The sequence below is a fragment of the Callithrix jacchus genome, chromosome 6 (assembly GCF_049354715.1).
Source record: "Callithrix jacchus isolate 240 chromosome 6, calJac240_pri, whole genome shotgun sequence".
In the NCBI taxonomy this organism is placed as follows: Eukaryota; Metazoa; Chordata; class Mammalia; order Primates; family Cebidae; genus Callithrix; species Callithrix jacchus.
In genome coordinates, this window is record NC_133507.1 from 7,340,200 (window position 1) to 7,366,099 (window position 25,900).

The 25,900-nt window shown below is 49.8% G+C and overlaps 1 protein-coding gene across 50 annotated transcripts in view; it reads left to right on the forward strand.

Moving 5' to 3' along the window:
• The window catches only part of APBA2 (amyloid beta precursor protein binding family A member 2), a 220,867-nt gene that overhangs the window by 158,814 nt on the left and 36,153 nt on the right, over positions 1–25,900 (forward strand). For all 50 annotated transcript variants that reach the window (XM_035306452.3, XM_035306465.3, XM_054258236.2 and 47 more), the window contains one exon: positions 5,673–6,663. In XM_035306452.3, the coding sequence (XP_035162343.3) occupies positions 5,713–6,663 (951 nt within the window). In that variant the 5' untranslated portion in view covers positions 5,673–5,712. The remainder of the gene's footprint in view (positions 1–5,672; positions 6,664–25,900) is intronic.

A 25,900-nucleotide genomic window follows, 5' to 3' on the forward strand; every position in this document is an offset into this window, starting at 1 on the left:
TGGTGGCACATGCCTATAATCCTAGCCACTCAGGAGGTTGAGGCACAAAAATCACTAACTCAGGAGGCAGAGGCTGCAGTGAGCTGAGACTGTGCCACTGCACTTTAGCCTGGGTGACAGAGTGAAACCTTGTCTCAAAAGAATACAAATTCCCTGAAGTAATTTACAACCTAAAGTTACTCCAGCCAAAATTTCAGTGGAATACTGAGGACACTTGGAACCACTAACTCCTGAGTTCATTTGGGAGAATAAATGTGAAAATAGCAGGGGAAGATGAAAAAATGAGAATAAGGAGGGAGAACTTGCCTTATGTCATATTAAAATATGCTCTAAAGTCATAATAATGAAAATGGCATGGTACTATTTCTGGGAAGATAGAAATGATGTAGACTAGAAAGTCCAGGGACAGATCTAAGTTTCTGTCAGAATTTAGCGTATGACATACAGGGTGACCAACCATCTCAGTTCTTCTGGGACTGAGGAATTTCCTGGGACATGAGACTTTCAGTGTTAAAGTTGAGATGCTTGGTCACTGTAAGACGTGGGAAGCAGAATGGTCTGTTTAGTAAAGGGTATTGGGTTACCTGAGTAAAGCTGTGGTGCCTACACTTTGCTGTACATAGGAATACCTGTGAAACCTTTTTGTATACTGATGCCTTGTTCCTATTTGAAACATTCCAAGTTCATTGGCAAGAGGTGTGACCTGGGCATCAGGATTTTTAATGGTTAACAAAGCTTGAAAATCACTGGGGTCACCATCGGGGGCAACACGAAACTGATCCATATCTTGTATGTGTGCACTTTCTGATGGGTTAAATATTTCTATGTAAAGAAAGGATTCTAGACAGTGACTAGATTTGCTTGCTCCAAAAGAAAAGGTTTGACTCCTCCCATGAGAAGTCTGGAACTTTTGGAGCTGCGGGCAGGTGCAGCACGCAGACTCAGGGAGTTTCAGAGGAGCTATTCCTGTGCCTCTAGGAGGGGTGGACATTTTCCCTGGAAGCAAGCTGATCTGGCTGAGGACAGCCCATCTCTTTCATACCTAAAAAATACAGGCACCTCTTCACATCTCAACAGTGAAGTACTGGATGGCCACCCTGACTGCCTCCAGCTCACCATAAAATCATCTCCCACGGTATCTTACACTGTCCAGCCATCCACCACTCACCGAGAGACTTGCACTGGTGTCTCAGGGGCCGTTTGTTGCTAGCAAGAACAAAGACAGGTCATGTTCCACATCTTGCTGAAAAGTGAATTAGTGTTTAGGAAGATCAAATGGAGGAACTAATTGATGCCACAAAGAAAAAATAGGAAATGCTGTGAATGTAAACTTAAGTGATTCGGAGGGCAAATTCCAGAGATACTCCAGAAAGAGAAAAAGGCCATTAGGGAGAGAAATGAAAAAGAAATAGCAAGAATCTTGCTATACCTAAAGTAAGATGTGGGACTTGATACAGAAAGGGCTCAGCAAATGAATCTCACATAAAATTAATGAGACCCTCATAAAATCAAAAAAGACCCCCATCCAGACATAGTTTGCTGGAATTTCTGAGCTGTAAGAGTGGAGAGGAAATTGTACCAGCTTCCAGACTGAAGGAAGAGATTTTTGTATCAAGATAAAAAGAATTCAGTTAGTATTAAAGTGCACATCTTCGAGGATATAAGCTAGAAGATAGTGGAACAGTGTTACAAAAAGCATGCAGTGCAAGAATCTTATACCCAGCAAAGATGTCATTCTGTGTGCGATCAGAGCCATTCTATAGACACAAAAGGGTTACCTCCTAAGCAAAATGACCCTAACAATTATTTTTACAAAATAAAAATGAAATCCCACTAAATAGTTCAAGAGGAAGAAATGCAGAAAGTATAGGAAGCAGTGGTAAGTGATGAATTGAGTAATTATAGTCCAAATTATATGGTTGTAGTAGTGTTGTACATCTGGAATACATTTTTCTTAAATCATCTGAAGACTTGGAGAGCTAATGAGAAACACCAGTGGAAAATAAAATCCTGGTTCCATTATAATTCTTCTACAATGTCTTTCAGTGTTTTCATTTTTGAAAACTTGGATAACATATTAGGATTGGGACTGTTTCATGTTACTGTAAAATGTATATTTTTGTCTTTATGTCTTATATTGGCCTCGAGAATGTTTTACTGTGTGTTGATAACACATATTTCTACTTGCATATTACAGATTTTATTCCCCCCAAATGACAGAGAATTTGAAGTTAAGATAGTAAGAGTACTGTGTATTTTAGTTTGTTCTCTAACAAGGATGTGCATACCTTCAATGTGCACAGCTTGGCGTGAGAGCCTGGTGAGGCACAGGGGTGCTGTAGAGATGGGCCTTCTGTGCAAGGAATGGGAGCCGTGTGCTCATGTGCCAGTGATGCACCGTCTGCCCTTTGCTGTACTGACAGGCAAGACATGGCAGTCTGGTTGCATGTGAGCGGCTGCATTCAGCACATGCTTCTGAGGGACCGTTTTGAGGAACGTTGCTACTGGTGTTCTACACGTGTGCTCTGATTGTCCAAGAGCTGTGGTTGCCCAGCCTGTCTCTGTGGCTGGCTGTCCTCTGTGAAGTGTAAGAAATCTAGCCAGGCACGGTGGCTCACACCTGTAATCCTAGCCCTTTGAGAGGCTGAGGTAGGGGGATCGCCTGAGGTCTGGAGGTGGAGACCAGGCTGACCAGCATGGTGAAATCCCGTCTCTACTAAAAATACAAAAAATTAGCTGGGCATGGTGGCGCATGCCTGTAATCCCAGCTACTCAGGAGGCTGAGGGAGGAGAATTGCCTGAACCCAGGAGGCGGAGGTTGTGGTGAGCCGAGATTGCGCCATTGCACTCCAGCCTGGGTAACGAGCGAAACTCCGCCTCAAAAAAAATATATATCTATATATCTATATATATATCGACCGGGCACAGTGGCTCACACCTGCAATCCCAGCACTTGGGGAGGCTGTGGTGGGTCGATCACTAGGCCAGAAGTTCAAGACCAGCCTGGCCAAGATGGTGAAACCTGGTCTTTACAAAAACTACAAAAATTAGTTGGGCACAGTGGCAGGTGCCTATAATCTCAGCTACTTGGGAAGCTGAGGCAGCAGAACCACTTAACCCAGGTGGCAGAGGTTGCAGTGAGCCGAGATCATACCACTGTAATCCAGCATAGGCCACAGAACGAGACTCTGTCTCTTAAAAAAAAAAAAAAAAAATCAGCCGGGCATGGTGGCAGCTGCCTGTAATGCCAGCTACTCAGGAAGCTGAGGCGGGAGACAGAGGTTACAGTGAGCCGAGATTGCACCATTGCATTCCAGCCTGGGCAATAGAGTGAGAATTCATCTCAAAAAATAAAAAAAGAAAGAAATCTGGTGTCAAGTTATGTGTGGTCTTTGAGGCAGCTCAGTGTTCTTCATGTGTACTCTGATTGTATCTGAGTTGCTGATGTCTTAGTGCTGGTCCCTTGTTCTCTTCTTGGGAACAGCTATTTGGAATTGCCCTGCCAGTGTCAGAGTTTGGGAATGGGGTGACAGACCCCACAGGGTCCTACTCAGTGACAGTTTTTCTGGTGTGGGGCATCTTTGCTGTCTGTGGGCCACCCCTGGGGGGAGTGCTGTGAATTGCTCCACATAGAGACACGGCGTGGGCCAGCCTTGTGCAGGTGGCGGGGTAAACATGGCTTCTTTAGATGTCAAGTGTCCTTGGGGCGAATTCACATGCTGAAAACATATGGCTCCATCAGTGATTGTGCTCACACTCTGAGGGTCTGGACTGGATGAAATCATTATTTCCTCCTTTGTTCTTTCGGGAATGTTCATACTGCTGTGACTGTGACCATCTGGTACGCTCAGTCTCATAACAAGATGTGTTTTGGGCACCACTGCAAATGAGGTGCTGTGTCGGGAGCTCTGGGGGATACACAGTTTGGAAGGCCTTGAGTTTGTGGCCTAAAGAGACAAGAGGGAAAGAAGAGGAGGGATTAGAGCCTGGGCAGTGGCTGCGGGGGGTCACTAGTAGCTCCCCTTCGTCTTCACTCCCTGCTGCCATCTGAGCTCAGATCCCTTTGCTCCTGCCATCTAAGGTGAGCCATTTCTCTGTCCTTGCCACTGTTCTAGTTGAAGCTCTCCATTTTTTTCCTTTTTAAAAATTGCAGTAAAATAGACAGTATTTTCTTTCTTTCTTTTTTTTTTTTTTTTTTTTTACCATTTTAAGCATTTTTAAGTGTGTAAACTCTTACTACTGGAATATAGTTTTTAAAAATAATTGAACTATCATTCAAGCATAAAGGCATGTGTAATATAAGAGTACAGTTTAGGCTGGGCGTGGTGGCTCAAGCCTGTAATCCCAGTACTTTGGGAGGCCAAGGCGGGTGGATCACGAGGTCAAGAGATCGAGACCATCCTGGTCAACGTGGTGAAACCCCGTCTCTACTAAAAATACAAAAAATTAGCTGGGCATGGTGGTGCGTGTCTGTAATCCCAGCTACTCAGGAGGCTGAGGCAGGAGAATTGCCTGAACCCAGGAGGCGGAGGTTGTGGTGAGCTGAGATTGTGCCATTGCACTCTAGCCTGGGCAACAAGAGCGAAACTCCGTCTCAAAAAAAAAAAAAAAAAAAAGAATACAGTTTAAAGAATATGACAAACATCTGGGGAAGAAGCAGAGCATTAAGCAAACTTTTAGACATCCTCTGTGCCATTGTCCTGATGCTAGCCCCTTTCTTTCCCTAGAGGGTAGAATAGCCTTTTGCTGGTCTCCCTGCCTCCAGCCTCTGTCCCCATGCCAGGCCCGGAGAGACAGGGCTAAAAGAAAAACTGTTGAAAATTATTCAGGGACAGTGCCTATGTCTTAGTCTGTTTTCTGTTGCTACAACAGAATACTGGAGACTGGGTGATTATGAGGAATGGAGATTTGTTTCTCACAGTTCTGGAGGCTGGGAAGTCCAAGGTCAAGGTGTCAGCATCTAGGTAAGGGCCTTCTTGCTGTGTCATCCCAGGGAAGAGTGTGAGAAGGCGAGGGACAGTTAGAAGTCACTTTTATAACAAACCCACTCTCACAATGAAGAACTTCCTCCTGAGAAAAAGACATCAATCTATTCATGAACCTCATGACCTAATCACCTCTTAAAGGTCCCACCTCTCAACACTTGAACTCTGGGGGACATAGTGAAGCCACAGCAGTGTGGTTTGAGGAAGAAAGTGCCGAGTCGTGGACAGTGGGTCCAGGCCCTCTCCCAGTTTGGCCTACCAGGTCTCGGCAGCTCCTCTGTCACCCCACTATACCTGCAGGCCACAGCCGCATCCTTTGTCCCCTTGAGAGCAAACAACCTGATCTTATGACCATTTGTCTTGGTCACCTGGGCTACCCAAACTGAGGGAGAAGTCAGGAATGAGCCTGTGGGCTCTGGGGTAGAGGCAGGTGTCCTGGCAAGTTGCCAGTGCCTCGCTTGTCTGCTTTTCATGGAGCTCCATGTGCCCTCGTTCTCCTTGGCACAGATGCACATTGTTCCTGATGATGAGTCAGCCGGGGTATGGATGGCGCACTGTTTGAATGGATGTGTGTTCACATTGCTGCAGGAGACCATGGTGGGAGGCGCCGTGGCGGTGGAGTGGACCCACGCGTGGCCGGGCTTTGTGGGGTTCTGACTCTGTCCTTCCCAATGTTCTTCCCCACAGTGGCTGCCTCCGGGAGATGATGGCTGCGTGAGTGCCCGCCATGGCCCACCGGAAGCGTGAGAGCACGGGGAGCAGCATGTTGGACCACAGGGTGAGGCCGGGCCCTGTCCCCCACAGCCAGGAGGCTGGGAGCAAGGACATGGAGCTGCCCTTGGAGGGCTATGTGCCTGAGGGCCTGGAGCTGGCTGCCCTGCGGCCAGAGAGCCCCACGCCTGAGGAGCAGGAGTGCCACAACCACAGCCCCGATGGGGACTCCAGCTCTGACTACGTGAATAACACCTCCGAGGAGGAGGACTACGATGAGGGCCTCCCCGAGGAGGAGGAGGGCATCACCTACTACATCCGCTACTGCCCCGAGGACGACAGCTACCTAGAGGGCATGGACTGCAACGGGGAGGAGTACCTGGCCCACGGCACGCACCCCGTGGACACCGATGAGTGCCAGGAGGCGGTGGAGGACTGGACAGACTCGGCAGGCCCTCACCCCCATGGCCATGGTGCTGAAGGCAGCCAGGACTACCCAGACGGCCACCTGCCCATCCCAGAGGACGAGCCCTCAGTCCTGGAGGCCGACGACCAGGAAGAAGATGGCCCCCATTGTCCCAGCAAAGAGGGATACCAGGACTATTACCCCACAGAGGCCAGCGGGAACACTAGCGCCTCCCCCTATCGCCTGAGGCGCGGGGACGGGGACCTGGAGGACCAGGAGGAGGACATCGACCAGATCGTGGCTGAGATCAAGATGAGCCTGAGCATGACCAGTATCACCAGTGCCAGTGAGGCCAGCCCTGAGCATGGGCCTGAGCCAGAGCCTGGGGACTCTGCAGAGGCCTGCCTTCCCAGCAAGGCCAGCTGCAGCCCCAGCAGGCATGAGGCCAGGCCTAAGTCACTGAACCTCCCTCCTGAGGCCAAGCATCCTATAGACCCCCAGAGAGGCTTCAAGCCCAAGACCAGGACCCCAGAGGAGAGACCGAAGTGGCCCCACGAGCAGGTAGGACTCTAGCTGTCCCGGGGAAGGGAGCAGAGGGGCCTAAGAGCGAAGAACCTCCTGGTACAGCCCTTGCAGATGCTGAAGCAAGGCAGTGGGAGGGGTGGGTGCCTTGCAGTTCTAATGGTGGCTGAGCCCTTCACTGGTCCAGTTACAAAGCATGTTGTGTGAATGCTCTGGCCACTCTTATGCTCACCCCTCAGACTGAGAAGTAAAGTCTTTTTGAGGGCTGATTGGCCACTGGTGTTTCACAGAAGATGCCCTGACTCCCACCCTAGAAGAGGGTCCATTTCTCCCCCGCTACCCTGGATCTGCTCATGGTGGGGCAGTGTCTGTGGAGAGCCTGTCAATCCTCAGGGGTGTACTCAGACCAGCAGGGCAGTGGCAAAGACGTGGGGGCGCTGCTGCTCACACACTGCCGTGGCCAGTGGTGGGTGGCCTGGTGGCTGGGGTGGGGGCCGCTATGCATTTCACAATAGAAGTGTCTCTGAAAGCCTGGGGACCTTGGTCTGGTGGGCAATTCGCTGTGAATAACTATTTGGAAAAGGAATTTTTTTGAAAGTTTGACAAAACCTTGGGGAAGAAACACATGCTAATGAGGGCAGTGGATGTCAGCATTGCTGTGTTTTCTTTTAATTATACCAGAGTCAGCATGCATTCTAATAAACACATTTGAAAAGCTGCCTTCCAAAAAAAAGAAAAAAGCCTCACTGTGAGTATATAAAGATGTGATTGATTGTTGGACTTGTGTAAAGGAACTTCTGTTTGTCCAGTTATGTGGACTGCTTTCATATTTTTTAAAGCCTTAACTGTTTTTTCTGAGAAGAGTTCATGAATTTGAGAGAGAGTGTGTGTGAGTGTGTGTGTATGTGTGTGTGTGTGAGTGTGAGTATGTGTGTGAGTGTGTGTGTTTGAGTGTGTGTGTGGAGGGGTGTACTGAGAGCTTGGGTTTGGAATAGAAATATTGACACTTGGATTTTCCGCACTTGTATTTAGATGTCTTATGTTTTCTCTAAAGCACGTTCAGTGTCAGTTGACTTCACGTTGGGGGTGTTCCTGTGATTCACAGCAATGCCATGTTTACGGGGCTGTGGGATGCACAGGAACTCCCATGATATTAGCGGATGTTGATAATGAGGCACTCTCCCTTAGGGGATGAGTTCTCCCGTAAGGCCAGGAGGCCTGGACCCTGGGTCTGGGCTTTAGGCCAGAGCGCCTCTGTGTTTGGTCTTTGGTGGGCCCTGGGCTTGTCCTGCAACAATGGTGAAGGCACTGCAGAGGTTGATGTGGGCTGTGCACTGCGTGTGACATGCTGCATCTTGTGACAAAGCGCATTGCTGGCCAGGTTCTTGTCAAGGAGAATGATCTTTAGAGCCTGTTGGGGAGTAAGCAAGACCTGATGTTTTTCTGCTTTTGTGCTTCATGCTAACCAGATCCTAATTTGGGTACAAAACCCAGAGATCTTGGGGTTGGAGAGCTGGGAGATGAATGAATGGTAATGAATGAATGGGTGGGTGGTAGTTGCTGCTTAAAAGGGCACATGGAGGGCTGGGTGCGGTGGCTCACGCCTGTAATCCCAGCACTTTGGGAGGCCGAGGTGGTGGGATCACGAGGTCAGGAGATCGAGACCACCCTGGCCAACATGGTGAAACCCCGTCTCTACTAAAAATGCAAAAATTAGCCAGGTATGGTGGCACGCGCCTGTGGTCCCAGCTAGTCAGGAGGCTGAGGCGCAAGAATCGCTTGAACCCAGGAGGCGGAGGTTGCAGTGAGCTGAGATTGCGCCATTGCACTCCAGCCTGGCGACAGAGCAAGAATCCATCTCAAAAAAAAAAAAAAGGGCACGTCAAGGTGGAGGACATCCGCAGCCATTGTGGAGGGTCAAGAGGAGGTTTGTTCTTCACAGAAGAGGCATTGGATGGAAAAGGAGGCCGCTTCTCTCCCTAAGGAGAGGGTGTCCTTGAAGGAAATGCTCTTGTCTGAGACACTGGAAAAGCTCATTTAAGCTGGTTAATGATTGTATGGCTTTTTTTGTTTTGCCCTCCCTTCCCTGTCCTGTGCTGTGCTGGCTTGTCCTTTTTCTTTCTTTATCAGTTCACAAATTAATTTTGTCGAGGGGAGCACTTGGCAGTTCCAGAGTTCCACCCTGACAAGGGCCCTGGTGCCGGGGGCCCTGACTACTGTTTCTGAGCACTCCACCAGACCCACTGCATGTGGGCAGGGTCTCCACGCGTGTAGATCTGAGTACCCCATTCCAGACGAGGATCTCTTTGAAACCTGACCAGAAAGAGCCGTAGGAGTCATCTTGAAAGCAAGATTCCATACGAAGCATGTGCACTGGGAGACTTGGTGGTGTCTTGCTTGAAATCGCAACCTGCTTTCCTAAGAGCAATCCCCTTACTCCCCTGAGAGACAGCCAGGCTGTGCCAGGAGCCAAAGAGGCCTGGCCTCAAACAGGTGCATAAGACGCCATCCGTCCCACGCCCGCCTCTTTGTTCCCAGTGCTGTCCACTTAGCGTAGTGACGCCTCTGGTTAACGTTGCGGTGAAGAATAAATAGATAAATAAACAAACAAAATCTGAAGGGAGAAATGGGCAACATTGGTCACTTAGATGCTGTAGGAGTCTTGCTTTTTAACCCTAACCCAGCAGCATCGGCATTACTGGGGAGCCCCACCCACACATTGCTGAATCCGAATCTTCATTTCAACAACGTGCCACATTCCAGCTGCAGAAGCGATGCTGCAGATGACTCACTTGGAGGAGAGTGTGTGGCAACCCTCACCTCTTCTACTCATTTCACAGCTTCAATAATTATGTCCTGGATTTTTTCTTTTTTTTTTTTTTTTTTGAAACGGAGTTTTGCTCTTGTTACCCAGGCTGGAGTGCAATGGCGCGATCTTGGCTCACTGCAACCTCCGCCTCCTGGGTTCAGGCAATTCTCCTGCCTCAGCCTCCTGAGTAGCTGGAATTACAGGCACGTACCACCGTGCCCAGCTAATTTTTTGTATTTTTAGTAGAGACGGGGTTTCACCATGTTGACCAGGATGGTCTCAATCTCTTGACGTCGTGATCCACCCGCCTTGGCCTCCCAAAGTGCCAAGTGGGATTACAGGCGTGAGCCACCGCGCCCAGCTGTCCTAGATATTTTTAAGAGCACTGAGTAGCATTTAGTCATTGCACGAATGAATGGCAATAGTACAATTGAGTTAGAAAAAATGGAAATATAAAAATTGTTTTCTCCATGTTTCATTTGTGTTCCTTTTCAGACCATAGCGTTGAGCATAAATGACGCATGTAGCTGTCATCATAACCCAAATGCATTTTTGTCGTACAGCTTTTAAAATCTGACATGTGATAAATGTTTCCCCATGTTGCTATATAATTTCCACGATTATTTTTACTGACCTTTTTGTGTTCCATTTGGGCAATGTGCCATATAACTGATTTCTCTGCACATACTCTGCCATTGAGCATGCAGCTTGCGGGTGGCATTTTCCCTGAGGCGTAAGGCTGCCACAGACATCTTTGTACAAATCATGTTTTCCCTCTTTGGGTTTCTTACCTGAGGATAAATCCCCATGCTGTACATCAGCACTGACCATTTCCCCCCGACGACCTTGTCTAATTGTTTCCCCACTTCATCTTTGGTTCAGATGTGCTTCCGTCTCATGGGAGCACGCTCTACACTGCAGGTGTGACTTTCCGCTGCGCATGTGTTCCTCTTCAGTGCACTTCCTTTTGATTTTGTTTATATTATTTTCATCATCTCAGCAGCATTTTAAGACGTTGATGACTCATGTGTGACCCCGCCCCCTCCTTTGGGTGCAGAAGCATTTAATTGGATGGCTCCTTCTTCCCAGTCTGGGTGGATGTATTCACAAAGGACATTGCTTTGGTCTGGTTGATACGAAAAACGAGTTGCCGGCTGGGCGCAGTGGCTCACACCTGTAATCCCGGCACTTTGGAAGCTCGAGGTAGGCAGATCACCTGAGGTCAGGAGTTTGAGAGCATCCTGGCCAAAATGGGGCAACCCTCTGGCTACTAAAAAAACAAAAATTAGCTGGGTGTAGTGATGTGCGCCTGTAATCCCAGCTCCTCGGAGGCTGAGGCAGGACAATCACTTGAGCCCAAGAGGTGGAAGCTGCAGGGAGCCGAGATCATGCCACTGTGCTCCAGCCTTGGCGACAGAGCGCGACTCTGGCCCCGCCCCTCCCCCCCCCCAAAAAAAAGAGTTGCTGCATGTGCTGGGAAGTGGAAGGTGTGGCCTTTGGAGCCCTCCTGAGCTGGAGGATGCTGGGCATTTTAGAAAAGCTCCAGTTTGCAGTAGCCCTCTCACCTCTGCAAGTCAGCTGAGACCAAGAGGTCTGCACGGGGGTTGCAATAGGAGAGACAGAAGGCGATGGAATTTCTAAAATTGTAGGAAGACAGGATGGGGAACAGATCTACACATGAATTATTTTAGTAAAATAAAAGAAGCTTCTCTTGAAGCACTGCAAGTTTCCTGAGGAAAACTTGGAAAATATAGGCAAAAAAATCTTTTGTATAGTGTTGTAGAATTCCATTGTGGAGAGTTTTTGCATCAAAGAGACAAACCTAGGTCAGGATTTCCCAAAACATCCTCCTGGAGGTGTTCTGTAAACAAAGTGCCTTTTGATCCTTGCTATTCATGGATTTCATATTTGCAGCTTTGTTAACATGCTAACGTGGGTTTGTAACTTCTTCCAGGATGTAGGTGGAGAGGAGAAGAATTGAGTCACCCACTCTCAGGTTCCCAGCTGAGCTTGAACAGGGCTTTGCCTCCTTGTTGCGGCTCTCCTGCTGTAAACAGCTATTCCTTTCACGATCCGTTTAGTGTTCTTTGCGTTTTGTTGATGTGTGTGTGTGTGGGTGATACAATGGCCCTCAAGTGTAGCGCTGAAGTCTAGTGATCCTGAGCACAGAATGGCTGCCATGTGCCTTATGTGTGCCGGAGATGCTTTCTTCAGGCCTGAGCAACAGAGCTGACTCGTCTATGCTGCCATTCTGGGAGCTGCTAACGTGACTTCTGTTGTGTGTGATGAAGTCGAGGAAAAGAGGGAGGAATGGCTAAATTTGCAGGTTCATGGGACAGTGACCGATTAAAAAAAAAGCACAGTGGACAGGCAGAAAGCCCAAGAACGTCACTGTCTTGTGATCTAGGGTCAGGGAAATGTTAAGTTCTTCTCAGCTAGTATTTTACAATAAAGAAATACGGCATGTAATTCATCATTTGTAAGAAATGTGTATTAAACAAGGTGTCTTTAAACAGAAATGCACATAAAACAAGGCTGTGTATTGATTCATTGACAAAAATGTGTTCCAAGACTCATAGGAACCTAACCCTACATCATCTCTAGGAGCTGTGTATTCAGTAATCATCAACTCACTGCTCAGGGCAGCTTTAGAGAACACAACTGTGTGAATGAGAATTGGCTGCATTTGGTTGGTAAATGAGTTTGGGGAACTTTGCTGTAAAGTCTTTCCCTTCGTGGAGTTTTCTGATTTCTTACACATGAGTGGCGTAAAGTCCTGTGTTTGCTGTAGTGGAGTCACCAGCCTGCCTGGCCAGTGCTTCCCAAACGTGGTAGATCAGCAAGCCCTTTTCCCTCCATACAGGGCCTGTGGGAGAATACAGACCAAAGCCTTACACCCTAGGGGGCAGAGGACCAGGACACATGCACTCCCAAGACTGCTCCCTGTATTCTTCCGTTTCAGGATGAATCAACCACCCCCAATGGTGATGCTGGAAAGAAAGGTTGTCACTGTGTTATCATCAGGACCCTCGGCCTCTACAGATCCCTCCCTTCCTTCCTTCCTTCCCTCCCTTCCCCCCGCCACCCTGAGAAGGAGTCTCACTCTGTCACCCAGGCTGTAGTGCAATGGCGTGATCTCAGCTCACTGCAACGTCCACCTCCCGGGTTCTCCTGCTTCAGCTTCCTGCATAGCTGGGATTACAGGCGCACACCCCCAGGCCGACTAATTTTTGTATTTTTAGTAGAAGCAGGGTATCACCGTATTGGCCAGGCTGGTCTTGAACTCCTGATCTATGATCCACCCACCTCGGCCTCCCCAAGTGCTGGGATTACAGGTGTGAGCTGCTGTGCCCAGTGAAACCTTTCTTATGTTGTGGTTTGTGGAAAGTCCATGGGTGTCGGAGGAGGTGGGAGCGGTGTTGGTGGTGACTGCCAGCACCTGACACCTAAGGGTGTTGGGAATATGATCTCAGTAATTCCAGAACGACTGAGATGGAGCTAGAGTCCTGTGTTCAGATGGCACAGCTAACTACCTTCCTGGTGAACAGACTGTGTCATGCCAAAACCCATGCCTCTAAACACTGCAGAATGCTGCCTTTGAAGAGCCTTCGGAAGTGTCCAGGTCTGTGCAGTCCGCATTTGAGCCTGCTTGCTGCAGAGTGAGTGAGTGTGGGGGAGCCGTGCAGTGCTCCGCCTGGAGAGCGATGGGCTGTTCTCTGTTGTCTGTTTCCTTGCTGTTGAAAAGCTTGGCGTGCCCTGTTGTTGTCAGTGAGTGGGATATGGTACCAGTGAGGTGACTAGCACACACACAGGCCCCCGGTCTGTAAAATGTCCCCATCTCAGTGCTAACATGTCCTGACTTCACCAGGGCTCAGGCATGGATCAAACAAGTAAAGATTGTTCATGTGGCATTTTTCTTAATTTTAGTGAGCCTTATTGACATGAAGTATTGATTTTTGTTTACACGCAGTGATTGAGGAATATACGGGTTGGGTCCAGCCAGGCTCGCACTGAGTGACCTGATGGAACGGGTATTCCTACACCTCCCCGTGTGGCCTTCTACCCCACCTGGGTGCCCAGTGCCTGGCTCAGTCTCACAGCTCCAGGGATGAGGCTGGATGTGTGTACCTGGCACTCTTTGGCACACTTCCCTTGAAAAGAGTAGTTTGCAGATCAGCGCTTTCCCTAGGGCAGCTCACCCACACTGCTGGGGGAGGGGTGACCGTAAGAGCCTGTTTGTCCAGCACCAAAGATTCCAGCTCTGTGGGTCTGTGGGGTGGCCCTGGATGGCGTGTTCTCTGGGTGGCCTGTGAAGCAGCCAGGTTTGGCAAGGATTGGACGGATTGTTTTGGTGCCACCATCACACCTGTTTCCTTGTGATGTCTCTCAGGAGATAAGGTGCTCTGAAAAAGTCAGCCCTGTATGATATTCTCCCCGGAGAGGCTTACTCCGTTGGACCGTGGAAGTTTCCGGAGCAGCAGGCATTTCTCGTCCAGGACCTCCGTGACTGTTGAGTTGAGATACTTGATTTACTCAGCAAGTGCCGAATAGCTCCACACCTTGGAATGGCAAACCAAATACACGTTATGATTATTTTGGGTTTTCATGATTTCTGTTTATCCCTGGCCCAGCTGCTGCTTTCTAGAAAGAGCCTTCTGACAATAGAAACAAACAAACAAAAAGAAATGAAAAAAGAAAAATCAATACAGCGTAGCCAACTTAATACAACGGTTAAAGGGAAGCGTGATCAAGGGCCCCAAGGCCGCATCAAACGCAGACTTGTTATCATTGTTCATCGTAGAGATGCTTTGTGCGTGACTTAGGATTCATCAGTGGCTCGCTTTTTGAAAAACCTTGTCAGAGTGTGATAAGAGTCTGGTGCCAGGTAGGGAGAGAAGGTGCCAAGAGCACAGGTAACTGGGTGTGCCCCCCAGGTGGGAGGCAGTGGCACTTCGTGTGTTCCGAGCCAGGGCCTCACACACGTGCCCTGCTGGGCAGCATGTGGAGTGTCAGTATCTGTTTTACAGAAGAGAAATGAGACAGGGCTGGCATGGGGTCGTTGGCGCCCAGGTGCCCTCCCCCATCAGCAGGTAGAGAGGCAGCAGGTGTGCAGATGGGGCGGTCCTGCAAAGAGGGGCATTGGGGCTTGCACTACACCCAGGAGGGAGTGGTCTGGGGTCTGTCTAAACCTGGCCCACAGTAGGATGGAGCTTGGGAAAGAGCCTGTAGGTGGTGCTGAGGGCAGGGGCTTATGGGGGCATGGGGCATGGCTTGTCTGGGCAGGGGAAGGTCCTCTCCAGCCCCCGGGCCTCAGTGGAGTACAGCTGGCTTGCCCCTCTCTGCAGCCCTGCCCTAGATTCTGCAGCGCTCCTCATCCCCACTTGCCCGTGGCATCAGGCCTAGCACTCCTGCTCTGCCCTTGGGGAGCCTGCACAGGAGGGTTCCTGGGAGGCTCCTATGTGCCCTGTCATCTGTACTGAGCCCTCCCCATGCTCCTCCCCTCCCAGCACTGTGACAGGGTGGACATACAAAGCTCTCCCACCAATGGTGACCTTAAAGGTACCTCCTCCCACACACCCCAGTCCTCGGGGATAGAGCAGAGTACAGTGGTTAGGAATGCTGGGGCCACAGCCGGGAAGCCTGCATACCACCCTGCTGCAGCAGCTCGGGGTCCCGGAACATTCTGGATGGGTTACCTCGCCAGCGACCCTCGTCTCCTGGAACTGTGGGAGGGGAGTTGATCTGGGTCAGTGTCTGTGTGGATGGTTCGGGGCGTGGGGTACTCATGCAGATGATGACGAGTTTTCAGTCCATGGGAAGCCAATTTGGGTCTGGGGGAGGCGGGTGGGCAAGGCCCTGCACCCACTTAGGGTACAGGCCATGCTGGGCGGGGGCGAACACCAGTGGAGGGAGATGACAGCCCTGTAATTGGGAGTGACACAGGGGAGGTGGTGAGCCCTGCTTATGAGACAGGACAAGAGGAAGACCAGGACTGGCCAGGGCCACACTGGAGCTGCTGGGGGTGAGGTGGGATAAGGGCCACCCAATGTGCCACCACACTGTCCCCTCTGAGGACCCTCCTAAGTGTGGCTTATGCCCTGCTGGGGTGTTCTCACACACCTCTTTCTACTCGAGAATCACTGATTGGGGGCTGGGGCCACAGCCACGCAGCCCCAAGGGCTGCCCTGATTTTCTCACACCCTATGTCTAACAGGAAGTTAGCTGAGAAACCCATACACCTCTTCCTCCAGGCAGGCAAGCTGGGCCTGGGACCACTGTCTCTCACTGACTCCAAATGATAGCCAAGCCTCTCTTAACCTGGGACACCCTCTTTCCAGATTCCACCCCAGCTCAAAGCCAACTTCCCCTGCTGGGCAGCTCCTGATGTCGGGGGCTGGGCCTCCCTGCATCCCTCCCACATGACCCATGTGAATTGGTATCTGCCATGTGCCAGTCACTGGGGCTGCCAGGGTGAAAGTGGTATCATCCTGCATTTTAAACTCGTTCTAGAGGGAGACGAACACATGAGGCTCTCCTGCCCCCTTTTAGGTGTGGCCATGTGCTCAGGAGGCAAGTTCCAGGCTGGCTTCTGGGACAGGCTCCAGAGCGGGGGACAGGCAGAGAGGCTCTGGGACTTTGAGGGGGGCTTTGGGAAGGCAGCCGACAAGGTGGGGCTGAACGTGGAGGTGTGCGAGTGTCCTCAGCATGGAGAGGCTGGAGTTGTGACAGGAATTTGAGCTCTGAACGACGATGGGAAGGCGAAGGACCTGGGTTGGGGATGGTGATGAGAGAGGGACAGAGGGTTCTATTTGGGGTGTGGAGGGGAGCCAGGAGAGACCTGAGGAGCTGAGGGGAGGGACATCAGGAAGGCCAGATGCAGCAGGGCGCTCAGGAGAGATCTTGGCTAGGGAAGAAAACACCCATTGGTGGTGGCCACCCAGTGGCAGGGTCCCCTGAGCCTGAGCAGCTCTGGTGATTGGGAAGGGAGAGGCATGGCGGGGGGTAGATGGGCAGTGTCTAGAAGGACTTGCACAGCGGGTCTGAAGAGTTGCCAGCAGGCTGAGGTGCTCATTGTGTGTGTGTAAGAGATACTGGCTTGAATTGCACTGATCTGCCTGTGGTGTGCCTAGGGCAGATTGCGGGGAGTGAGAGCATTGGGTACGGAACCCGAGCTCTCTACATGCATCTGTTTCTCAAGGTTCCATGCCTTCCATTTGTGGGCCTCCATGGTGCCGGCATCATGCCTCTCATGCACCAGAGGCTTGAGAGACACCCAGCTGGCAAAATCAGTTAGTCCATGATGTTCCCTAGAAAGTGCAGGGCTCAGTGAAGAAGTTTTAGAGACATCTGTTTAGGAGGAAGGATCCCGTGGTTGAACACGCTGAGATGTATGCTGTCACCTATGGTGTGCTTGCCCAAGATGTGACAGTGTGGCAATGGCAGGCACGGGAATTTTACACCAAAGCATTAGATCACGACCAATGCTAATCAGCTACTATGAAAAGACATGGGACTATGGTAGTAGGGGCTGACCAAGAATAACTCCTTATCCTATGTCAGAGAATACCATGGGCAGCTCAGGAAAACTACACACAACTCAGACATGTGGGAAAAGGAGATGTGGAATGGAATGGACCTGCCACACCCACATCTGCCCCCAATTTTCCAGTCAACCTTCTCAGAAGAGAAGTTGGTCTCCCTGTAGCTGAGACCAAGCCAAGGCCCAAACTGCTGGAGCTGAAGGACGTTTGGGCTGGGTAGACTTGCAGAAACTGTTGTCCACTCCTCCAGTGTCAATAGCTACCTGGGGTTCAGGCCTCCATCTGGTCCTGGTCCTTTTCAGAGACACTGGGAGCTGACTCACTGCTGGGTCTGCCCCACAGGTGGCCTGCGTGGTCTGCTGTGGGTGCAGCCAGGCTGTGCAGGTCTGGGAGCCCAAGGTGGGCTTACATTGCGGAGACACTGCTCCCCAGAGCTGCTCGGGTGTGATGTCAGGGTGGAGGCTTCTGCTGTCAGTGGCAGCATCAACTCATTCACCCTCTTGTCTCATCAGCCCCTGTATTGCAAAGAAAAATCAGCACTGAGACAAAGGCTCTCTCAGCAAGGCAGTTTTACTTTCTGCAGAAAGGGTGCTGTGTGTCAGCAGTCTTAACCATGAAAGCACAATGAACAAAGGAAAGGCAGGCATATTTATCCCTTATGCATTGGGTCCTTACTGTTGTGTCTGATCTCATTGATTGGAGCCAGACCTCGCAGTTTAAGCTAAACCTGATTGGCTAATAACTTAAAACTTTCCAGAATAGGTAAAGCAATGGAGAACAAAGGAAAAGAGGAAGTTGCTTTCAAAAGGACTTAGAAAAGCAGTAACATTTCCAAATAAGGAAGGGGCATAGGCTGCGAGCTGGGACATGCGTTACTGGCAAAAAGCAAGAAGGCTTTAAGTTAGTCTTTAAAAGAAACTATTCTTTCTAACATTTATTATTATTATTCTTGAACAAGAAGGGAAACTTAGAAAAAGAATGTTTTACTTTCTACACCCACCTCCAGCACTGGGGATTGCAAATATCCAAACTATATCACCCACAAAGAAGTAAAAACATTTCGGGCCAATCAGAACTATTTGGATTTAGCCACAGTAGGGATGAACTGATTACACCCATTCAGGCCTGCGGACCTGTGGACCTGGTGTGTGCAGTTGTAGGGTGGCGGGTCGGCACATCCCCGGGAGGTTTCAGGAGGACATTCAAGACCAAAATGAGCCATGGATTAATAATACAGCCACAACCTGAGTGGGAAGGGGAGCCTCCCCTTTTCTCCTAGGTCTTGTATGGGTCATGATCCCACCTTGGCAGGAGTGGAAGGAACGTAAATCCTCCAGGGTGTGGCTTACACTAAAGTGGTTGTGGTCGTGCCTTGTGAGTGTCATGGACATAAACATGTATCGTGGACTCCACATTAAATAACTGCTATTTCTGCTGTCCTCTTGTCTTTTCCGTAAGTTTAAATATCCCAGATGTTCTACTTTGTATATTCATAAAAGTAGACAGGTAGATTTAGTGGAAGTTAACTGGATCATTGGTGTCTTTTTTATCGTCTGGTGAAGCTTGCTTTTCAAATTATGAGTTGTAGGACTTAATTTTAGTGTGTATGACCTCAGGCAGTTCCATTGAGAATAAACTCAGTTTTTTTTTTTTTTTGTATTGGGACTAATCTTATTGACTAGAACTGTGGACTCCTCATATTAGGAGAACAAATAACTGGGCTACCTAAATCAGTGGAAGTTAAATGCTGTAGAAAGCGCCCTCTGGAATTCAGAGTCTAATATCTACTTACTATTGGTCGTTGAATTTCCTTTTGGCTTGCTTACCATCGTTACATTCCTTTCTCACATGTCAAGCTGTTTCCGTCAGAATGTGTGCAGGGCTCCTGGTCAAGCGTGGAGGCCGCTGGGAGAACACAGGAGAGGCAGCGGTCATGCCTCCTGGGAGGACCACAGGCTTGAGGCTCTGATAAAGCTGCGTGATTGATTTTGAGCCCCAGTGCGTTGCCGTCATTAAACTGTACACACAGGGTTTCTTGATTTTAAGTTAGCAGGATGGAAAAATTGCAGGCATTTGCAGCAAATGTGTAGAGCCGGTGGCAGAAGCAGCGGTGCTGGCTCCTGAGCAGTGGCTTAGAAAGGGTTGCTGGGCCGGGCGCGGTGGCTCAAGCCTGTAATCCCAGCACTTGGGGAGGCTGAGGCGGGTAGATCACGAGGTCAAGAGATCGAGACCATCCTGGTCAACATGGTGAAACCCCGTCTCTACTAAAAATACAAAAAATTAGCTGGGCGTGGTGGCGCGTGCCTGTAATCCCAGCTACTCAGGAGGCTGAGGAAGGAGAATTGCCTGAACCCAGGAGGCGGAGGTTGCGGTGAGCCAAGATCGCACCATTGCACTCCAGCCTGGGTAACAAGAGTGAAACTCTGTCTCAAAAAAAAAAAAAAGAAAGGGTTGCTGAAGATTTTTTCTCATTTGGGAATGGACAAAACCAAGTGGAATACTCCCTAGTTATGTAGCACTGGTGGCTGTGAGAGGCGGAGCTCCCATCTTCCCCACAAAGGGACCCAGCACGGCATCTGGTATGTGAGACAGATGACCAGGAGGAGGAGTGTCAGTGGTTGGTGGGCAGCTGCCTCTGCCGCCTGGATGACCCATCCCCTGCCTGGGCCATCTCCCACTTTGCCTGGGTGTCAGTCACGGGAGCATTCGTTCAGTACAGGCTGGCGGGTGACCTCCTTAGAGCTTCGGTGAAGGGGCTCTCATAGGCCAGGATATTGGAGACTGTTACAGGGCTCTCCTTAACTCTTGATTCTCCCACTATTTTAAATTGTATTAATATACACATAACATATAATTTGCCATTTTAAAGCGTACAATTCAGTGGCATTTAGTACAATGTTGTGCAACCTCCGCTGTTCCCGAACACTTTCACTGCCCCCAGAGGAGAGCCTGCACTTGGGAGGCATCTTCCTTCTCTCCCCAGCCCCCACAGTGAAAAATCTGTTTTCTCTCCCTTTGGATTTGCCTATTCCAGATATTCCATAAAGATGGAATCAGACAATGTGTACCCTTTAGCGTCTGGCTTATTTCACCAGCTTAGTGATTTCAGGGTTCATCTCTCTTGTAGCGTGTGTCAGTGCTTCATTCATTTTTCTGGCTGAATGATATTCCCCCGAATGACTGCATTACATTTTATTTATCCACTCATCCATTGATGAGTTGTTTCTACCTTTTGGTTAATGTGAATAGTGCTGCTGTGATCATCTTTGTACAAGCCTTCATGTAGACACTTGCTTTCGGCTCTTTTGGGTGTATCTCGAGGAGTGGAATTACTGGATCATATGGTCATTCAATGTTTCCCTTTTTTAGGAACCACAGATGTTTTCCACAGTGACAGAATATTTTAAATTTTCACAAGCAATGCATGAGGGTTCTGATTGCTTTCACAGGAAAGGAAAAAAATTAAACAGCCCTGTCACCGTGATGGTTTGGTCTCTGGGCTCCGGGCTTCAGCTCCTCTGGCCTGGTCTCCCAGGGCCTGCTTTTGTTCATGTGTGTATCTGTTGATACCCTGGCTCATCCTGTGGAGTGTCTGAGGCTGGCAGGATCACTGGGTTCTGTCTCCACATTGGAAGATGAGCTGTCCTAGGTCAGGGTCTTTGTTGTGTGCATTGTTGTGTCCTCAGCAAGAGCTGCCCTGCGCAGTGTGAGACATGTAACGGGGACCTCCTCGGACCTGGCCATGTGGACTCACCTTTGGACAGTACTTGACAATGCCTGAAAATGCAGTGACAACTTTAGACAAATATGATTCTGCTCTGAAATGTGGCACTGGGCATAGCCATCCACTGCCTGCACTTTACAGGGCTCTGTGAGGAGACAGTGAACGATGAAGTGGAGGATGTGTGCAGGTGGCGCCAGTGATCAGTGATGGAGGAGAGATTTGACCAGGCATGGAGAACACAGCCAGGCCAGAGTGTGCTGCCAGCCTGTCTGCCCCATAGAGCTGCTGGACTTAGCAAGTAACAGTATAGGTGCCCAGTTACATTTGAATTTCAGATGGGTATAGAAGAAGAAGTTATGAAGATAGTGTTGATGGGCTGGGCGCGGTGGCTCATGCCTGTAATCCCAGCACTTTGGGAGGCCTAGGTGGGCAGATCTCAAGGTCAGGAGTTTGAGACCAGCCTGACCAACATGGTGAAACCCTGTCTCTACTAAAAATACAAAAATTAGCTGGGCACAGTGGTGCACACCTGTAATCCCAGCTACTTGGGAGGCTGAGCCAGGAGAATTGTTTGAACTCAGGAGGCAGAGTTTGCAGTGAGCCAAGATTGTGCCGCCGAACTCTAGTCTGGATGACAGAGTGAGACTCCGTTTAAAAAAAAAAAACAAAAAACCAAAGATAGTGATAGTGGTGATGGTTGAACAACATTCTGAATCTAATAACACCGAACTATACCCTTAAAAATGATTGAGATAGTGCATTTTATTGTATGTGTATTTTACCATAATAAGCAATTGAAAAAATAAGTTGCACTTCAGATAGATAGTGGATAATTTTTTAGTATGTTTCATGAAATGTCTGGATACCGGATGCAGGAGGGACTCCCCTTCCTCCTCCCATTCTCAGGCCTGCCTAGAGATGTTTAAGTACAAGCTGACTGGCTGGTTTTCCCAATGTGTCTTGTTGTGATACTTTAAAGCCACAGATCTGCTTTGAACAGGTATCTCCCCCAGGGGAGTAACTATTATTTGAATAAATATGCTATCCGAGCGCCCGTTCTCCTCAAGATAAATATCACAGGAGTGACCTGAATTGTAAAGAGGGGTGGAAGAAAAAGAACAATACTGTCATGTTTTCCAGGGGCTTCTGAAAGAAGACTTCCATGCTGCTGAGTGAGACCTTCCATCCAACCAGGGAGTCAGGCTCTCGTGGGTCCTGCTTGGAGTTCTGGTGCCACAGCAGGTCTCGGCCGCCGCTCCTGAGCTGGGTGGAGGAAGAAGTGCCTGTTGAAATAGCAGATGAATAGGGATGATCAACTCTTCCTTTTTTTTTTTTTTTTTGAGACGGAGTTTCGCTCTTGTTACCCAGGCTGGAGTGCATTGGCGCGATCTCGGCTCACCGCAACCACCGCCTCCTGGGTTCAGGCAATTCTCCTGCCTCAGCCTCCCGAGTAGCTGGGATTACAGGCACACACCACTGTGCCCAGCTACTTTTTTGTATTTTTAGTAGAGATGGGGTTTCACCGTGTTGACCAGAATGGTCTCGATCTCTTGACCTGGTGATCCACCTGCCTTGGCCTCCCAAAGTGCTGGGATTACAGGCGTGAGCCACCACGCCCAGCCTGACTGCCTGTTTTGAAAACAGGACTGTGAAGTGATTCCCAGAGAAGACTGCCGTCTAACAGTCATTCATCCGCCCAGGATTTGTGTCACAAGGTCACGTTTGGGGAGAATTTTCACAGGCCACTGGGGATGGCTGTGGCTAGCCTGGCTTTCTGCTATTGCTCTCTGTCCCTAACCTCAGCTTCTGACATGCGTGTCATTCTTCAGCGTGCTCGGAAGCATGCTGCCTTTGTTGCAGATGGCCTGAGCAGAGTCGCTGTGCACTGGTTTGATGTTTCATCCAAAGCAATGTGGTTATGTTGGGGTATTTTCAGTTTCATCAAGCAGGCAAAATCAGAATCGACACTTAAAAAGCAGGCTTTAGTTTCATCAACTGGAACCAAGACGTTTATTAGAAAGATTTATTGGCATTAATGTATTTTTATTTCAATCACTTACCTCTGCCCTGAACAGCTGTCCCTCGTCCTGGTGTGCTGTGAACAGTCTGTGCCACACCACACATTAATTTTCTGTCCTCAGAGCTCCGGGGGCACACAATGCTTCTCATGCTGTGCCCACTGCCATCTCCGAGTGGATGTGGGTTTCAGTCCGTGGCATCGGGAAGGCCCCACTACAGTTACTCAGTGAGGGATGGGACCCCATGTCCCCTGTTGGCTGTGGGGAGTTGAGGTGACCCTGGCTGGCATCTGATTTTGAGGGGTGGTTGGCTGCTGTACCTTGGGGGAGGGCATAACAGGATTTAAATACCATCTTTAGGATGCCAGGAGCCCCAAATCCGTGTGTGCTTTCAACTGTGCAAATTTCAGATGCTGCCAGCCCCCAACCCCGCCACCCCTGAGATGGAAATTAGAGTACCAGATGGGCTCTCCCAAGGAGAAGCATCACAAGCCCACCCTCCTGCCTCTTTGGAAAGCAGCCCCTGCTGTTTACTGTGAGATGTGGTTGTCATGGTGACGAGTGGACACCCGCTTGGGAGGGAGTTAGAGGAAACGCTGATGTGTAGGAAAGGGTCACCCCTAGAGAAGACCTCATGTTGCCCAGGGATGCCCCACACTGTGGCCCCCCACTGAGGAGTCCAGTGGGCAGAGCATGGGGCTGTGGGAATCAGTGTGTGTCCCTGGCCAGGCCTTGAGCCCTGGCTTGAAGTTGTGCAAAGGTACAATGGCTGGCCAAGCCCTGTCATGGGGGGTGCAGCTCCTGTTGTGTCCCCCAACTGCTGTCGTATGTGGCCGCCTGATGAGAGTCTGTGGCCTTACATCTGCGGTGCTCCTTCTGCCTGAAAAATTAAATCCCACCCCCAGCTTGGAGAAGGGATGTTGTTAACCTGATTTCATTGACTGGTTGGTTAGTTGGTTTCTTTGGGGTTTTTTTGAGATGACCAGTGCCTGTCTAGCAGCTAGTAAGGCAGTCAAGCCCTTCAGGAAACCAAGTCCACCCAGAAGGGCACTGTGTTGAGAACTTTCAGACTAGAGGGTAAAAGACTGATGTGTGCTATGTGAACCTTGAAACAGCAAAGTGTCCTCAGCAGAGCTCTCTAGGGGGATGTCCTAAATTAGATTTACTTAAGGAGAACATGAGCGGCATCTGAGGCAAGATTCTCTGGCTGCATCCTTTGGAAGCTTTTGCCTGGTGTTCCTTGGCCATAGCAGGAAGGCAGTGTTAGGGCTGGGTGGGGGGAGGAAGCAGTACCTGGGCCTCTCCCAGCCCCACAGAAAGGGACACTGCTCAGCATGGTCAGCGCGGGGTGTGCTGCAGTGGAGGCCCGGGTGGATCGCAGCCCTCTCATGCATGAAGGATAGGTTTGCTCCTGGGATGCTAGGCTTCGAAAAGCAGGGCAGCATACCAACAGCCCCACACAAGCCAGAGCCGAGCCTTGGGTTGTACCAGGACAGCAGGGTGTGGTCTGGCCAGGCCTGTGAACTCATGGGGCTCGGGGTAGGGACAGCAGGACAAGGATGCAGGACCCACCTGAATCTAGACCCTCTGGGTCCCAGCTGCACCCCAGCACCCCCTCAGCTCCAGAAGGGCAGCCCCTTGTAGCTTTCTTGAGATGTAGCAGAATGCACTTCTTTCTCCCTCACCATCCTTAAAGCCCAGTACTGGCACTTGCTCCCCCACCACCCTTCACTCCCATCGCCTCTGAAATCCAGTGGTGTCTGTGATCTTGGAGGGGAGGCTTAGCCAGCAGTCATTCTGACTGCCTGGGGCACTGCATGTCTGTCCCCATCAGTGCTGGGAGGGTGGGCCCTGGTCCTTTAATTTTTCTCAAACCCCTGGAGGGGCAGAGTTCAACCAAAGAGGAAGACAGCGATAGACTAGGACAGGGGACAGGGCTGGCAGCCACACCTCGAGGCTTCACCCGACTCCAAGAGAAGCTGGCCCGACACTTGGGGGTCTCAGTTTTCTCACCTGTCAAGCAGGATGGAGAATATTCATTGTGTACGCAAAAGGCTTCTGTAAACCCAAAGGTGCTAGGTAAATGTAACTTTTTTTGAGACTGAATTTCATTATGTCACCCAGGCTGGAGTGCAGTGGTGCCATCTCCGCTCGCTGCAATCTCTGCCCCTCAGGCTCAAGTGCTTCTCCAGCCTCAGCCTCCTGAATAGCTGGGATTACAGGCACCCACCACCACACCCAGCTAATTTTTGTATTTTTAATAGAGATGGGGTTTCACCATGTTGGCCAGGCTGGTCTTGAACTCCAGCCTGGTCTTGAACTCCAGCCTGGGCCTCAGTCTCCTGAAGTCCTGGGATTGCAGGCGTGAGCCACTGCGCCCAGCTGGTAAATGTAACTTTTATCATCAGTGTCTTCCTTGCCATCATCATATTGTTATTGCTTGATAATTTATTTTCAGAAATTTCTGGAACTGGACTTACTGTGCAGGCTCCGGATCCTCCTTTGGGGCTTGGATGGGGATTTAAGGGCTATGGATCTGGCTTCCATCTTCTGGACGGTACAAGGAGCTAAACAGAGAAAATATACCTATCCTTAAACTTTATTAATTGAAGTAGAAGCAGTTGTAGGTTGGTGTCTTCTTTAAGAGAAGACTTATGACATGTACTCGGGCCATTTTTTTAGTAATAGATTGGCTAATTTGCATTTATTCTCATCCAAGAATTTAGAGTTTTTAAAAACATTTACCTTTTTGGGCACTGTTGGCGGGACCGTAAAATGGTACTACTGCTGTGGAAAATAGTGTGGAGGCTCCTTAACAAAAGAAAGATAGAATCATCCCATGATCCAGTGATTTCACCTCCAGGTATGTACGCCCAGCAAGTGAGAGTGAAGACTCAGGCAGATACTCGCTCACCCACATTCACCGCAGCACCATTCAACACAGCCGAGCGTTGGAAGCAGCTCAAGTGTCATCTCATCATAGATGACTGGATATAAACAAGATGTGGCATGAACACACGGTCGAATGTGATTCAGCCTTGAAAGGAAGGAGATCCTGCCACGTGCTTCAGTGTGAATGGCCCTTGAGGACATTTTGCTGAGTGCAGTAAGCCAGTTCCGAAAGCTGCCCGATTCACAGAAACAAAACAGAATGGTGGTTGCCAGGGGCACAGGTTGGGGCTGG